Source organism: Molothrus ater, chromosome 1, assembly GCF_012460135.2.
Source record: "Molothrus ater isolate BHLD 08-10-18 breed brown headed cowbird chromosome 1, BPBGC_Mater_1.1, whole genome shotgun sequence".
NCBI lineage: Eukaryota > Metazoa > Chordata > Aves > Passeriformes > Icteridae > Molothrus > Molothrus ater.
Window position 1 is genome coordinate 44,794,925 of NC_050478.2, and position 14,756 is coordinate 44,809,680.

Genomic DNA, 14,756 nt, shown 5'->3' on the forward strand with positions numbered 1-14,756 from the left:
AAATTAATACAAATTCTTTTAAAGGCCAAAAAAAAGGGAGTTAGGGGAAGTGGGTCACAGAAGCTGGAGCTGCCATGGATCAGCACCATGCCCTATTCCTTTGGAGAGATGCAGAGTAGGTATCCAGATTTCCCCTTAAATCTCTGCCATTGGTAGGTGCTGGCAGTGTCTCCAGGAACAGGCAGAGGACAGTTAGGTTTACCTTGAAGCTGGTGGTGATGGATGCAAACTTGTTGTCTGCTGTCTCTGGGTTGCCAATGAGGTAGTCCCAGCTGGTGAACATTTTCCAGCTGAAAATGAAGTTGCCATCATCCCCATCTGCTGTGCTTTCGTTGGCATTACGAGCCATCCTGTATGAGGATATGAGCAGTGACAAGGTCAGACAGTGCTCCACAGAGCCACCACACACCCTTCAGCTTTGCACAGCTTGGGTAAGATGGAGTGGGACAACCATTCTTGTGGCTTGGGAATGACTAAAATGTGCCACTGGACTTTAGGTCTAAGGAGGACTGAACTGTCAATTGGCAGGGCCATGCAGGCCTTCTCTTAAAAATAGTTGTACAGAGAAAAACTAGCACAGGTGATTGAGGAGGTTAAGTATTGCTTTGTCTAGCTGGTGCCTGAAGAAAGTCTGTTTATGGTGCTTCTGGGTCCTAGGCTGCAGTATATGTCTATGGCTACCTTTAGTTAGTTAAATTTAGTCAAAACCTCCATGTCCCATCCAATACACTGCAGCACAAAGGTTTAGTGAGACTTCACTTGCTGCACAATGCTGGAGCCAAAGAGCTTGCAGGAAGTCATGCAGGGAGGGAGAAAGGATTATTCTTGTTAATCAGCATAGGAGCAGATATGGCTTCTGCTGTTTCCTCTCTATTATTTGATCCCTGAAACCCTTCTGTAAGTCCCCCTAGAGCTCCTAGCACTAGTCCCTCAAGGAAGGCAAGACAACAGATGCTGCAATTTCATGGCAAATGTACAGCAAATCCCCATGTCCCACTCCAGCCAAAGGCTCAAGTAGCTCTTCCTGCTGCACAGCAATATGGCCTGTTTCAGGAAGCTATACAAATCCGTGGGCTTATCCTTTCTTCCAAAGAAAGGAAGAACTTTTCATGGCATGTCCTTCAGGCAGAGATAGAGGGGCTTATTTTTTTATTTTTAACTTTGCAGAGACCATTACAGCACTGACAAGTGCTTTGGCTGTATCCTCAGTGCCCTGAGGATGCTGTGGGAGCCTCACTGAGGCTGGGAACAGTGCACAAGAGACACAGAAATTGTGGCCACTTTTAAACTCCACTGATTAATTTAGGGACTCAACAAACACAATCTAGTAGCACTTGGCTCTTTTCTGCAACCCTTGCACTGTCTGTGGGACCCATGTTGTCTTTCAGGAATGTTTATTTTGCAATGAAAGCATGCAAAAGGAACCTTTGAAATTTATTGCAAGTAAAATCCTCCTTCATTTACAAAATCTACCTGTTTGGTGGCCCTGTAGTAATGTTGGAGGAAGGGTTAAAGAGATCTGGAGGGGAGGAGAAGGAAGAAGATGGCTGGAGTAGGGAGGGTTCAGAATAGTGCACATGAGCACATGGGTGAGGCAGGGGAGTGCCCAGGTCCCCTCTGCCCACCAGAGCCAGGGTGGTGGATGGGGAGGCCGAGTGCATGAAAGCAGCAGGCACACACCCCCCTTTCCCCACATTCCCCAGCCATCCAGCCAAGGCTAGACCAAGTCTGGGTGCCCAGGGAGGGGAACCCAGGTGTGAGACACATCTGGGTGGATTTTGCAGAGGGGTCAGTGTCGGCTGCACTTACGATCTTATAACAACCATCAGGCTGTAGCCAAATACGCTGATCCCAACCATGAAATATGCCATTGGCAGCCTGTATTTCAACCAGCCAATTGTCCTCTGGTTGTTGTAGTAGCCATAAAAGAGCGCTGAGTATTTGATGTAGCCCTGGAGGTAAAGCAAAAGAAATCCTGTGTCAGCTGTGCAGCTTCTTCTCTGCAGGAAAGGGGTTTCTAGAGAAAACTGAAGATTTAAAACAAGGAAAATCAGCCTGGAAAAGTTTTTAGGGTCTCATTCTTGTCTGTTTGCTGCTCTGGCACCTTTGAGAGCCATATTTTTAAGAGTTCATCTTCCTAAGAGAGGTAAGATGAGGGAGACCATATCAGAAGATAGTGGCTTAAAACTAAAATGTGGTTTTGATTCATCACTGTTTCATGCCTCCCAGAAAAACATTCTTATTGCTCTTTGTGGCTGCAGCCCACCTGCTTCTCTAAGGCAATAATCAAACACTCAGATCTTGTATAAAAGCAGTAGCAAAGGGCCTTCCTACCATGATATGAAACTTTTCCTTTCAGGTAGGAGGCAGCTGATGCTCAGTGCCTTGCAGATTTAGTTCCTTTTACTGGTTGCCACCTGCAGAGCAAATATAACTAAAGAGTGAAATCAAAGCATTACTTTCCTGTGGAAAGCAGAGCTCAGACACAGTATCAACCACGTTGTCTCAAGTAATCTTTTTTTTGCTGTGCAATCTGTTAGGCATTCAACAAGCGTGCAGATCACCTAATCCGCATTAGCAATCTCTCCCTGGTTTTCTGTCATGTCTCATCCAAGTTGATGTGCATCACTGCACATTGTACTTCTCTGGTTTTTTGCCCCTTGTCTTTCAGCTCCTAAGTTAAGTGTACTTAATCAGTCTGGCCACGATAGTTGAGCAAGCTCCCCTCTGATCAAGCCTTTAGAAAGACACAACTTGAAGCTCGTATCAGAGCCTAGTAATGGATCTTGTCTGGAGACATTGAAGGGTTCACATGGAAAAGGGCTTCTGGGGGCTGTCTAACCAAGCCCCCTGCTCAAAGCAGAGCCAATTGGAAAAGGAAGTGTTGTGGCTCGGGGCTATGTCCACCTGAGCTTTGAATAGGAGCTCCCACGACCTTTCTGGGCCTCTCTTCCAGTGTTTGACCACCTTCCCTTGATCAATCAAACTAAGCTCCCCCAAAAACCCTTGACTTTTTATCCCTAACCTAAAGTAAAAGCTTTGGTACCCTCAGGTGCCACAGAAGCTGCATTTTTGCCCTGCACAAAGTGCTGTGTCACAAGTCCAGACCACTCTGTGTGTGTTTCTACCAGTGCAGCAAGCCTGTGGCTGGCACAGCCCCGCACGGCTGCTTGGGGCTTGCTACACACAGTATCTGCTGGGGAGGAGTGGTGGAAGAAAGCCTGGTAAGATATAATGTCCCTGGAAGGTGCTAGTGAAGTTTGCTTCTCAAGCTGTAATTCCAAACCTTTGTCTTCCTGATTCATCAGATGCCAGGGACTGAAAAATGAGTTTCCCCGCTCACATCATCCAGTATGCTCTTTAAACTCCATTTGTGAGACATGGTGTCTGGTGTCCAAGTGAGATTTATTCCTTTCTACTCCTCTAGAAATCTGTGATGTGACCTCCTTCCTGCCAAAGCATACATTTCCCCAGCTCCTCTCCTGAGGTATTTCAGGGTAACAGCATTGACTCTTCATTTATGCCTACTCTGATTTATATTTCCCCCCTGCACCTCTCCTGTGGAGCATGCTGGAATAAGCCTCTATTCATTTTCAAAGGGCAAACCTCTGCACAGGGCTTCATTTGACATCTCCTGGCTGCAGAGGGTGTTGGTGTACTGTGCTGCCCCATGGTTGGAGATGCTTCTTGAGCTTGGATGATCGCTCCCTGATGTCAGATAGGAAGGGAATGGGTGCTGGATGGGGACCTGTACAGCAGAGGGGTTCAGAGCACCAACCCCTCAGTGACAGCAGGGGAATGTAGATGTGTGTACCAAGCCAGAGGCAGGAGACTGGCAGGTCATGGGAGTAAACGTTTCCTGGAAGCATACAGCCTCATCCAGAGACAAGTTTCCTTACTGATGGGTCTATTACTTATGGTCTCCCAGAGAAAATCAGCCGCTGCATTTAATCAACACTCCTTCAGATTTTTTGTTTGTTTGTTTGGGGGTTTTATTTTGCTTTTTATTTTTCTGGATTAATGAGTTTAAATGCTACCTCTTGTATTTTTACAGTGCACTACTCAAATGAGTTTTTCATTCCTTACACTTCTATTAAAAATCTCCCTAATTCACCTCTGAATTCTGGATTCTGACAGTGAGGGAAAGTGCAGGGAGAGGAAGAGTTGAAAGGAAGAGTTGAAAGGATCCTCAGCAGATTATGGGGGGTAAATGAAGGCCTGGCCCTGGCAGGTTCCTGGACACCAGTATTCGAAGCCTTATTAATAGATTAGTTTAAATAATCTGGTTTACAAGAAAGTAGCTTTTCTTTTTGTTTGGTTGTTTTTTGTTTGTTTGGTTTGTTTTTTTTCTTTTTTTTTTTTCTTTTTTTTTTTTAGCTAAAGAAATTGCAAAGGGGTTTATTACAGAAGGACTGTAGCATGTCATCCCATGCTTGTAGCATGTGGGCCAGTGCTGATAAAATTTAAAAAAACATTTCCAGAATTAATTACTTTGAAAGTCAGATCCCAAGGCACCAGTTACATCCGAAAGTCTTCACCCCCTGCACATATTTTTTCTTGGGCTGTCACCTAAAAACACTTAATCCCTTTGGCTTAAATCTTCAAAGTAACTGAGGTGGGAGGTGGATTGGTATTGCAGGCAAGCACCCAGAGATGGCTGGAAACTTGGATATTTCCTTTGGGTGCAAGTCCTAAACATTTGTTTGCACTTCAGGCTCATGTAATTCAGGCAAACAGGGAGGGCAGGCACATGGGGAGCAACTCCCTTTCCAAGCACTTTCAGTGGTCTGGCATGGTGGTTCCTGCTTGTGAAAGGGGTCTGCAGCTTGAAGTCTCTGTCTGGCTGCCTGGTTTGGAGCAGCTCCAGCCTCTCACCTGGATGCTTGCTGCCTTTCCAGTTGGAAGCAAAATGTCTTTTGTGTCTGCACACACAGTGTACACCAGGCAGCACATTTGTATATGGAAGTGGTTCAAATCCATATGCAGGTGTCTGCACGTGGACATGCTGCTTTGGGCAGAAATCTCAGTATCCACAAAGATTTTGTTGCAGCTAAAGGCTTTCAATTTCCAGACTTCTTCTGGAAGAAATAGGTGTTCCACTGGTTTAGCTTGGAACAAAATCATCCTTGTAGCACCACTAACTTCAGAGGGGTTTAGGAGGTATTCAAATTATCTTTTATGATTAACCCTTACATGCTTACCTCAAAATCCCAAAGTACTGAAAAATCCATGGCTGTTGCTTGTTCAGCCCGGGGTACAGTTTTCCTTGGCAAACTCCCATATGGCATTCCCATCAGGACCTGGAGAACATTCATAACAATGATGTATGTATACTATAAAACACCAAAGAGTTTTTAACAGGTTTTTTTTTTCTTAATGAGTCTGTCTTGGTTTGCTTTTGTTGGCTTTCCTTTCCTGTTGATTTTGATATATGTTTTATTTCTTAATGCTAGAACAGCAGTTTTTAAAAACTGCTTAGCATTAATTTAATTTATAATTATTTATTATTAATTATACTTATTAATATTTAGTACTAAGTATATCTATTAATTATTGTTTATACTTAGTATTAATTTTACTCAAATAACCGGAGGACTTCCTTTTCCTGGACATATCCATGGCACAGGAAATGTTTTTTGAAGAAACTGTATCCTCAATGAACATCTGCAGTTGAAATGTCCTTAGTTTGGCAAGGAGTTCTTTGCTTGAACTTCATGGGTCTAATGCAGTAAAGGGATTAGCTCCATCTATTTATGCAGAGCTACTCCTCTGAGAGAAGTCAAGAGCACTGGGTCAAGCTTGCAATATAATTTGTATTTTTCAGTCCTGAATTGAAAGATGTTGTCAAGGTGAGGTAAAGGGCAATTAGGTTTGGGGGAAAATAAAACTATGACAAAAAGATACAAAGAATAGTTTTCATGGCCCAGCCTGTCCTCATGGCACCATGCAAAGCAGGTCTTGCAGCTGGAGCAGCAGTAGAAGTCCAGACAGAGAATGCCAAGGGCTATGGTGAATTATTATATTTACAAGCTGACTGGTGCCAATACCAAAATATCTCATTAGCATTCATAGCCTAGAAATGCATATCATCTATCACTTATTTTTTAGGGCTATCTAATTACACTCAAAATAATTTATGATTAAATGTTTATTGCCCAGCTACTCTCCCGTATCGTAACAGCTCAGTAGGCAGTGAGTAACAGTGTGCACACTTCAGAGAGGAGAGCTCCTGCCATATGCGTCGTTCCTAACCAAACACATTTGTATTGTTCAGTGCTAATGGTTATGTCTCCTCGTCCTGGGGGGAAACTGAGCTTTCCCTTTCCATAGTGTGAGCCAGCACATTAAGGAGAACAAAAGCACGGTCCTCAGGAGACATTCTGCAGTGCATATTTGCTCCATAAAATTCTGCATTGAACAGAACAGATGCCACTGTCTGTGGATTGCACAGCCTTTAAATACTGCACTGAGTAATTTAGCCAGAGCTGTAATGGCTACATTAAAAAATTCTTCAATAAACAATCATATAAATTTGGCTATGAGATCCTTTTCATTCTCCAAGAAGAGTGAGAAATAGAAAAACTAAAAATAAAATTATTGCTTGTGAATCTTATGAATTGGAACTACAAAAAAGGGTTATTTCCCAAGCAAGTGTTAGTTGGCAGAGTGCTGGCAAGTTGTCTGTTCCCCGAGGGGCTGTGCCATGGCTGCTGCCCCATGGCCATGCCCCCCAGAGAGCCCAAAACTGATGGCACTTAATTATTTTCAGAGCACAATCCGTTTCCTGTGGCTCGTGCAGACCAGATCTTGTGCCTAGGATTGGAATGTCATGTTCTTCACTTTATTCAAAATGTAAAACTAGCCTTGAATTAGATTGATTGTTGAGCCCCTGTTTCAGCTGCTGGATGAGCAGGATCTCTGATAGCATTTTATGTCTCCTGATATCAATCCGACTTCTGCTCCTGTGTCAGTAACTCTTTGTAAATAATTGTCCTCAGGCATTTCATTTATCTAAAGTGATGCCTGTTATAAGGCATTTGTCCTGTCAATGCCATGTTTGTGTCAAGCAAAGGGCAAGATATTACTGAAAGAAGAATTAAGCACTTACCTCTGGAATTATAACCAGTCCAAATATTAACCCAAAAAGGACAAGATTTACTCCATACATCCATCGCAGAAATATGAAGTAGGAAGCAACAGAGGAGCCAAAGTGACCTTAAAGCAGAAGACATTTTGTGGTTAGGAGTTTAGGAGGGTTAAACTGTCCTCAGCAACCCTTTGCCCTCAGGTCTCCCCATGAGAGATTCCCCATGAGCCTCCCAGGAGTCCCCACAGCTGCTGGAGAGAGCAACACCTGGAGCTGCCAGGGGTGTGTGCTCCTTGTCTGGCACTGATGCCCAGGGCAAGTGGAGACTGTGGACCAGGAAGCTGGAACATTGCTTGTATGAAGACAAGGCAATCTTAGAAAATGTCCCACTGCCACCACACAGCAACTTCAACTTACTCTCCACTTCCTTTATCTTCATCTCCCAGGGTATGCACTGAGTTTTAAAATTTTCAAAGTCTCTCTTAAATTTCACCCATTTCTGAAAGAAGACAACATTGCAGTGAGCAGAGAGGTGTGAAGAGGGGGTCTGCTCTTAAGCAGGGCTTTTTAACATCAGAGTTTAGTAGCATGATTAGGTGTGGGTGTAAAGTCCAAAGTAGAGCTCTGGTCTGGGTCTTATCTTTTGGACTATTTCAGAAACTCCCTTCAACCAAAAATCCCCCCCTCCCATTCCCAAGTGTTCACATTTATGATTTGAGTTTTAAGAGTTTTAACCTTTCCAGGCTTTTGGAAACCTGCAGTTGTGCTATGGCTTGATCAGATTATATAGGGGTGGGAAATTCAGACCTGCCTCTGGATTGAAATAATTGGTTCAGAACAAACTCTACTTAAAACAACATTTAGTTTGATAAAACACTGAGCTTGAATCTTTCCTCACAAGGCCAGCAGCTAAGCTCCCATTGATTTCATAATCTCAGGTCTGGCTCTGTGTTGCACTTCTCAATATAATCTCCATGACAACATGCAACTTGGCTACCAACTTCAAAGCACAGCCATCATTCTCCCTGTTATCTCCTCATCACTGAAGAAGATGAAATTTTACAGGATGAGGGGCAGGGCAAGAGTTTGGCAGGGCCTCTTTCCCCTTTAGGGATATCTTTTCTTACATATCAAGGTTTTGGAGATTGCAGCAGAAAGCCATGGCTTTTCCCTGCTCCTCTAAACCCTCCCTTGCTTCAGGAAAGGTCACAATCAGGTTCAGGTAGGTGTGAATTTCCCCCTGTTCTTTCTGCAATAGTTGTAGATTTGAAGCCAGCTAGTATTTTTCTGAAGGTGGGCAGTAAGTTTTATTCTGACTTCCTTGTGCCTCTTTCACCAAATAGAGGTCAATAAACCTAAAAATGTTCTGAATACATAACTGAGTATCCAAGCCCTTCGCTGACATCGCTGTAGCGCTTACCTTTGCCATCATCATCTTATATGCATACAACTTTTTGCCCTTTCCTTTTCCCAGTGCTCCTTCAAACTTCTCTACAAAATCTTGTGCCTCCCTAATTGGAATAAAAACAAGGAGGTTATTAAAACAGCAGAGGGGTCTTTAGCTTTTCACCTCTGCCTGCACCAGTGGGAAAAGCAACCGTGTTCGTAGGAAGGTGGGGACTTGGTCTCTCTCCCCACCTGCTCTCTGCTGATCAGTTGCTGTGCCATGTAGAGCTCAGACACCCACCCAGGATTAGCTGTCAGGTTCCCAAAGCACTCACATTCATATAGAAATGTTTTATATTAGCTTTAAGTATTGTTAGTGCCCCAAATCTTGCTCCACACTTCTCCCTGGGTGCAAACTAAAAGCCTGCCCATTTCTCTCACTGCAGAGCTCTCTCAGCCTGCATGCCTGTTATAATTTTTCTCTCCTGATGCATTGGTCAAGGAGAAAATAACCTCCAAGAAGATGCAGAGCTTCCTTTTATGAACACCTCCCAGGATAAATACCAGAGATGTGCAAACAGCCCAAGGGGATAATCTCAGTGCCAGAGGAATGAGTGTATGCTAGTCAGGAGTAAAATCAAGCTGCAAAATGAAACTAGTTTTACACGAGGATATCTAAGGGAAATACAGAAAAAATAGTCTAGGTAGCTGCTGTTATGCTGAGTATGCTGAGCTTGTGAATAAAATTATATTGTATATTGGCATTGCCAATGAAAAGAGATTAAATTTCAGGAGCTGGGAGGTTTTATGCCATCCTAAGCCTGTGGGAAAGATAGACTTCCACTTGGTATAAAGAGTTGGCTAGGTCAGCCTATAACCTTGGAAAAATCACCTGTGACTTCATTTGCAAAACTAAAGTGAGATTTCTAAGTCCTGAACATATTATTTCACTCTCTTTATGTTTTACACCCCTCATCTGTGCAATGGGGTTCATAATTTCTTCTCTCAGGGTTGAGTCCATGCAACCAAAAATATCTAATGAATGTACAGTGTGCTGAGAGCCTTTCTGGAGACCCCTGGACAAGCAGTGCAACAGTTTTGTTTCATTAGTGGGTAGTGATGACTGCTATAGCTCAGAAATAAGAGGAAAGTATGGAAGGACATTGTCAAACATGATCCTAAGTAGAATTTTAGTCAGTATCCTCCACCACAGGGGAAAAAAAGCATCAGAAATAACTCTGCTTTGCCCTTTTTTTTTTCCTTACAGAAATTTGTAATTTTAGGGCCATAAGAATTTATTTGTTATGAGCTCAGGCTCATAGCACAGCTGTGAGGTGGAAAAGTTACTTTAACACAGTTTCCCTGTTATAGATCTTTACCCAGATTTTCAAAAGTAATTGTCAGAGTTCACAATTTCTGATTTTATTGGAAGATGGAACAGGTCTTGGCCTTCAGGGCATAAAAGAGAGAGGCAAAGACACATGGTGACTGTCAGCTTTGATAGCACAGTCCCTGCAGCTCTGAGCAACCTCTCAGCAAACACAGAGCTGGGGCATCACCACTCCCTCTGGGGCTGTGTCATGGTTTAACACAGCTTGGTTTTTAGTTAAAAAGAAAATGTATATGTGCTTTGCAATGCTATTTTTAGATCTCTCCTGGTAGAAAGGGGTTTCAGAAGTTCCTTAAGCAGTAGAGCTGGGAGCTGAATCATTGCCCTGACAGGGAATGGTTTGTTATGAGCCGTTCCCTATCAACCCGTGGGTTTTGATTTCTCTGGTCTGCTCTGCCCCACTGTTCCCCATTGCCCAGCACTGAGGGGTCTCTGCTGCTGCCTGAGTTGTTCCCACCTTCATCAGGGTCTGTGTGGCAGATTTCTCTTTGCTCCATAAACCTCTGAAAATAATACAGCATTTTTTCCAAGAAGCCCTGTCTCAGGACTGTGCACTAACAGGGCACTGTGCTGCTCTGATTTCTGTCTGACAAAAGACATGAATAAGCAAGCCAGGGTACGGAGTTTGCTTTAACAAGTAGCCTGACTGTAGTGAGTCATTTGGTTTTAAACACGAGGGTAGAATGTCCTGGCCATGGGTATCAGTTGAACAGATTTGCACTTTGTCTGTTCTTTGGTTACAGAGGCTGAAAATCAGATTGCACATTTTAACTCTGATCATTTTTACCCAGACAGTCTGGCCAGGTTCTGCCACACTTTTTCTGATACTATGGTGTTACAGCAGCAGCAAATATGTAATTTCAAGGAAAGACAAAGTGCATCTCATAACAGTCAGCAGAGACCCAATGAAGAGGGGTTCCCATTTTAATGGGTACCTGAGCACCGAGAGCTTCTTCACCATCCTCCAGGGCTTGTTCCTCATGGTGGAAATCAGTTTTTTCTTTTGCTCCACCTGCTCCTTCAGCATTGCAAGCTCTTCCTCTGACAGTGACTCCTCATCAGACGAGTTAGAGGAAGCAGAAGAAGTACTGGAAGACACACAAAATAAAGGACACAGAAAACCTCACAGGGGTTAGAGGGAAGGCCTTGCTTGGGGTAGTCAGACTGCAGCTCTGGCCTTGGGGATTCCATGCCAATGTGGGCACAGCGCCTCAACCTCCCCTGGCTCAGTGCGATGCCAGCGACCATCGCACTCTGTTTCCAGCCAGGATAGTGAGGAGCCATTTATGCCCCGCTACAATTTACTCAATGTTGTGCTTTGGGCCACATATCAGCTAAAGAACATTGCCTACAGCTTCCAGGGCTACAGCTGGCTCCAGAAAAATGGTTTTCATGCCTTCATAACAAAATGGGAGAGATATGGATAGAAGTCAAAGGTTGGGACAAGCAAGATTTGGAAGAGACTTGAAAACACAAGGGATACATTTTATCTGGAACATTTCCATAGACCAACCAAAAAAAGGTCTCCATGCCCAAATTTCTCCAGGTACCTTCTTTAGGCGTGCTTTTCTACCCCTGGCTGTAGGTACTAAGACTCCACAACATGCATAGACCTGATCCTGGTTGAGAAATTATAATAACTTGGAAAGAGTTTGGTTTTGTGGCATTTTAAAATGTTTTCCACTGTGTCTCTTTAAGGAGAGCAGGAACTTTTTTGCAGTCTATTGGTTTTGCCATTCTGATCCATATGCCACTGGCATGTCAATATCGCTGGCAGTCTGAACAAGGCACCATAGTCAGGGATTGTTTAATTACCTGCTTTTCCTGCCTTTCATGTGTTTATTCTCCCCCTCCTTCCCTCTCTTGGTTGTTTTCTTTTCTTTGTTTTCTGATTCCTTTTGATCTTTGTTAGGAGCCGTTTTGCCTCTGTCTTTCTTCTGGCTTCCTTCCTCTCTTGCCTTTTTTCCATTTCTGTTTTTCCTTTGGTAATTTTTTCTCCTAGAAACTCTGTTTTGTTGGCTGCCATTGTCTTCCTCTTTACTCTCATCTTCTTCTTTGTCTTCTTTTTCTTCTTTGTCTTTCTCTTGCTTTTTGCTTTGAAGTGTGCTTGCTCTGCCAGTTTCCCTAAGGCATTGTTTGTTAGTTTTCTTGTCCTTTGCTTCATCTTCTGCAAGTGATAAAAAACAATTACATTGGGAAATCCATGCTGGCAGAATAAAGATTCATCAGAAGAGCATGGGCAGGCAGGACACCTGATGCAAACCCTGGCAAATTCAAAGAGCAGGTGCCTGTTGATCTCAATGGGCTTTGTGTTATGCCCTGTCCAAGAACCAGGTGGAACTCTGGTTGTGCAACTCCCATTTAGGACACCACAATTTAGCACATCAGTGACTTATATGTGACCATAAGAAGATTGGAAATTAGTTACAAATGCAAAAGCCCATCCATCAGGCAGCACAGACAGATATCTCCCTGACCTGTAAACACACCAGAACAAAGGAAACAGAAATTGCAGTCTGTTACACAATGTGTAGTTTGCTTGTTGATGCGATGTCCTTGAAAGATGTTTACTTTTCAAGGCTGGGAATGGAGTTCTTCTATTTATAGAGAGAAAAGGCACAGCACAGGCAGTATCTGGTTTTCTTCCTCTCTCTCAGTTTCCTTTTTTATTGGATGGTCTCTATTCAGAGAAGAAAAAGACCAGACAGTCTCTGAGGCACATTTCATTCTTACTGGCATTGCAAGCTAAAAACCTCCTCTTTCCAGAAGTCAGAAATGCTTCCAGCTTAAAGGATTGAAGTAGAGCATGATTTAATTGCAGAATTTTATGGAAAGGGGGAAAAATTTTTCAAAAGCCCCCAGGTGTCTCTATCTCTTACACTACCAAGCCTATTAAAATTAATAGTAAGTTTTCCAGAGTATTCTGGCTTCTCTTTTTCCAAAATTTCTGTCTGATGAAAGTAAAGAGTTGGAGATATTGTAATAGAAGAAGGAAATTGTGTTGGAATGGGATCCAGAGTGTAAAATGAGGAGCCTAAAATGTGAGAAAAAGAAGCAAATAATAAAAAGAATTTGAGTATTTGCATTTTTGGTTTGGTGAAAAGCTAGAAATTAATTATAAGCAAATAGTTTCTGGTTTTTAGTGGTAAAAAATTAGTAGGAAGTGGTTGTCACATTTGACACTGGGAATGAGAAGGAGCTTCCAATTAATTTCTCAGGAGGCATTATGCAGGTTTCAGTTACTATGTAATGGTCCATCTAAACTGAATTTTGAACAATCATCTAGATCAAAGGACCACCTGCTCTCTTTGGGAAAATGTTCATTTTGGACAGCCAATGTTTTAGGGGTTTTTTTATTTGCAACCTCTCAAGTATTAGGCTAATTATGAAGCATTAATTTGTAACCTTTATCTTACTGCCTCTTTTGCCTATATGGAAAAGATGGATATGATTTAAAAAAAAACAAAACCAAAAACTTCCAATAGTTTGCTGTTTACTTTCTCATATTCTCTGACTAATACAGACACAGTTGTGAACTGTTTTTGCAGTAACAGCTACATGTGTATCACCAATCCACTGCTGTTATGGTCTTACCTCTGAGCTCTCTCACTTCAGATATACTATACCTGCAGAGTTAAAGGTGTTTTTAGTCCTGTCATGGGCTTTTCCTGATTTCCCTCACAGCCATAAATCTCCCTTCAATCCATTTTCATCACTATCTTCTTATGGCCATGACTGATGAAGATCCCAGTGTGTTATGGTCTGAGCAAGCATTACAGAGAGGGCAAGCAGGACCTCAGGATAGTGCAAAGCAGCCCCAGCCCTGCACAGGGTGGTGCTTTACTGCAGTGCCTGATTTACTAGGGGCTGACTCCCAGGGGATGTGGGCTCTGACAGCCTCCAACTCCGGGAACATGGATAAAACAGGACAGACTGCTTAAGAATGGCACTTTACGTATCACTGTTAGAAATCAAACCTCAAGGGAAAAATCTGCTTGCTTGCAAGTAGCTCATGAAAGAGTTTGTGTTGTAGAGCAAGTCATAAGTCAGAGAGAAAAAGAAAAGGTATCACCTCTTGTATTTCAAACAGGACCACATTTGTTAATCTCTACATTACCTTCACTCTCTGTGTCAGTTTCCACTTCTCCATCAAACTCTATTCCGGCTGCAAAACAAAGAACGAAGAGTAATTGCATTGTTGCTGGAATTTACACATGTGATGCTTGACAGAGCTGACCCTTAAGTTCCAGCTGAGCTTGGCAGAATATCCCTCATTGATTATACATTATATTCCTTCCCTACAGCAATGCTCTTAATATTTACTTTAGTCTGGCAGACTGACAAAAGTCCCCTGCCCAAGCAACCTGAAATTGTATGGTCTTTGAGAGATACAAAATGGCGTGCTCGGGAAGCCCCAGGAGGTTTAGTCAAGTATTTGGCAGCATGCAAACTGAAATGATCTCACAGTGATACCAACCATCTTCCAGGATGACCTGTAGAGTGCTTTTCTTTTTCTTCCCCATGGCAGCCTCCCGTCTATTGCCCAGACACGGTAGCTGCTGCGCTGCAAACACACCCCAGTCATACACAGCTTACTCCCTCTTCCAGTGCCCATGTGCTTGTCTCCTTGGCATTGCAGACAGGTGGGCACATCCAGCCGTCAGTGACCTCTTGCTCATGAGCCATGAGGACAGGGAGGGGTGGGAGAGGCAGGGAGAACCTGGGCTCTGCCTCAGCCTACCCAAACACTTTCCCTTCTTCTCCCTTCTCCCTGTGAAAAAAGCACCTGTTGGCATTGCATTGCATTTCATTATTTATACATGAAGGAAAGCCCTTTGGTGGGTACTTGGTGGTGTCGTATGAAGCACAGACACAAGTCACGTCTGGTTCTGA

At 43.2% G+C, this 14,756-nt stretch overlaps 1 protein-coding gene across 1 annotated transcript in view; it reads right to left on the reverse strand.

The window, feature by feature from the left end:
* Window positions 1–14,386, reverse strand: part of TMC2 (transmembrane channel like 2) — a 30,555-nt gene extending 16,169 nt beyond the window's left edge. The window contains exons 1-10 of the mRNA XM_054516388.1: window positions 14,341–14,386; window positions 13,981–14,028; window positions 11,679–12,030; window positions 10,799–10,951; window positions 8,508–8,598; window positions 7,505–7,586; window positions 7,109–7,215; window positions 5,202–5,300; window positions 1,810–1,952; window positions 203–350 (exon numbers count right to left, since the gene is read on the reverse strand). Of these exons, the coding sequence (XP_054372363.1) occupies window positions 203–350; window positions 1,810–1,952; window positions 5,202–5,300; window positions 7,109–7,215; window positions 7,505–7,586; window positions 8,508–8,598; window positions 10,799–10,951; window positions 11,679–12,030; window positions 13,981–14,028; window positions 14,341–14,386 (1,269 nt within the window). The remainder of the gene's footprint in view (window positions 1–202; window positions 351–1,809; window positions 1,953–5,201; window positions 5,301–7,108; window positions 7,216–7,504; window positions 7,587–8,507; window positions 8,599–10,798; window positions 10,952–11,678; window positions 12,031–13,980; window positions 14,029–14,340) is intronic.
* Between the last annotated feature and the right edge of the window lie 370 nt (window positions 14,387–14,756).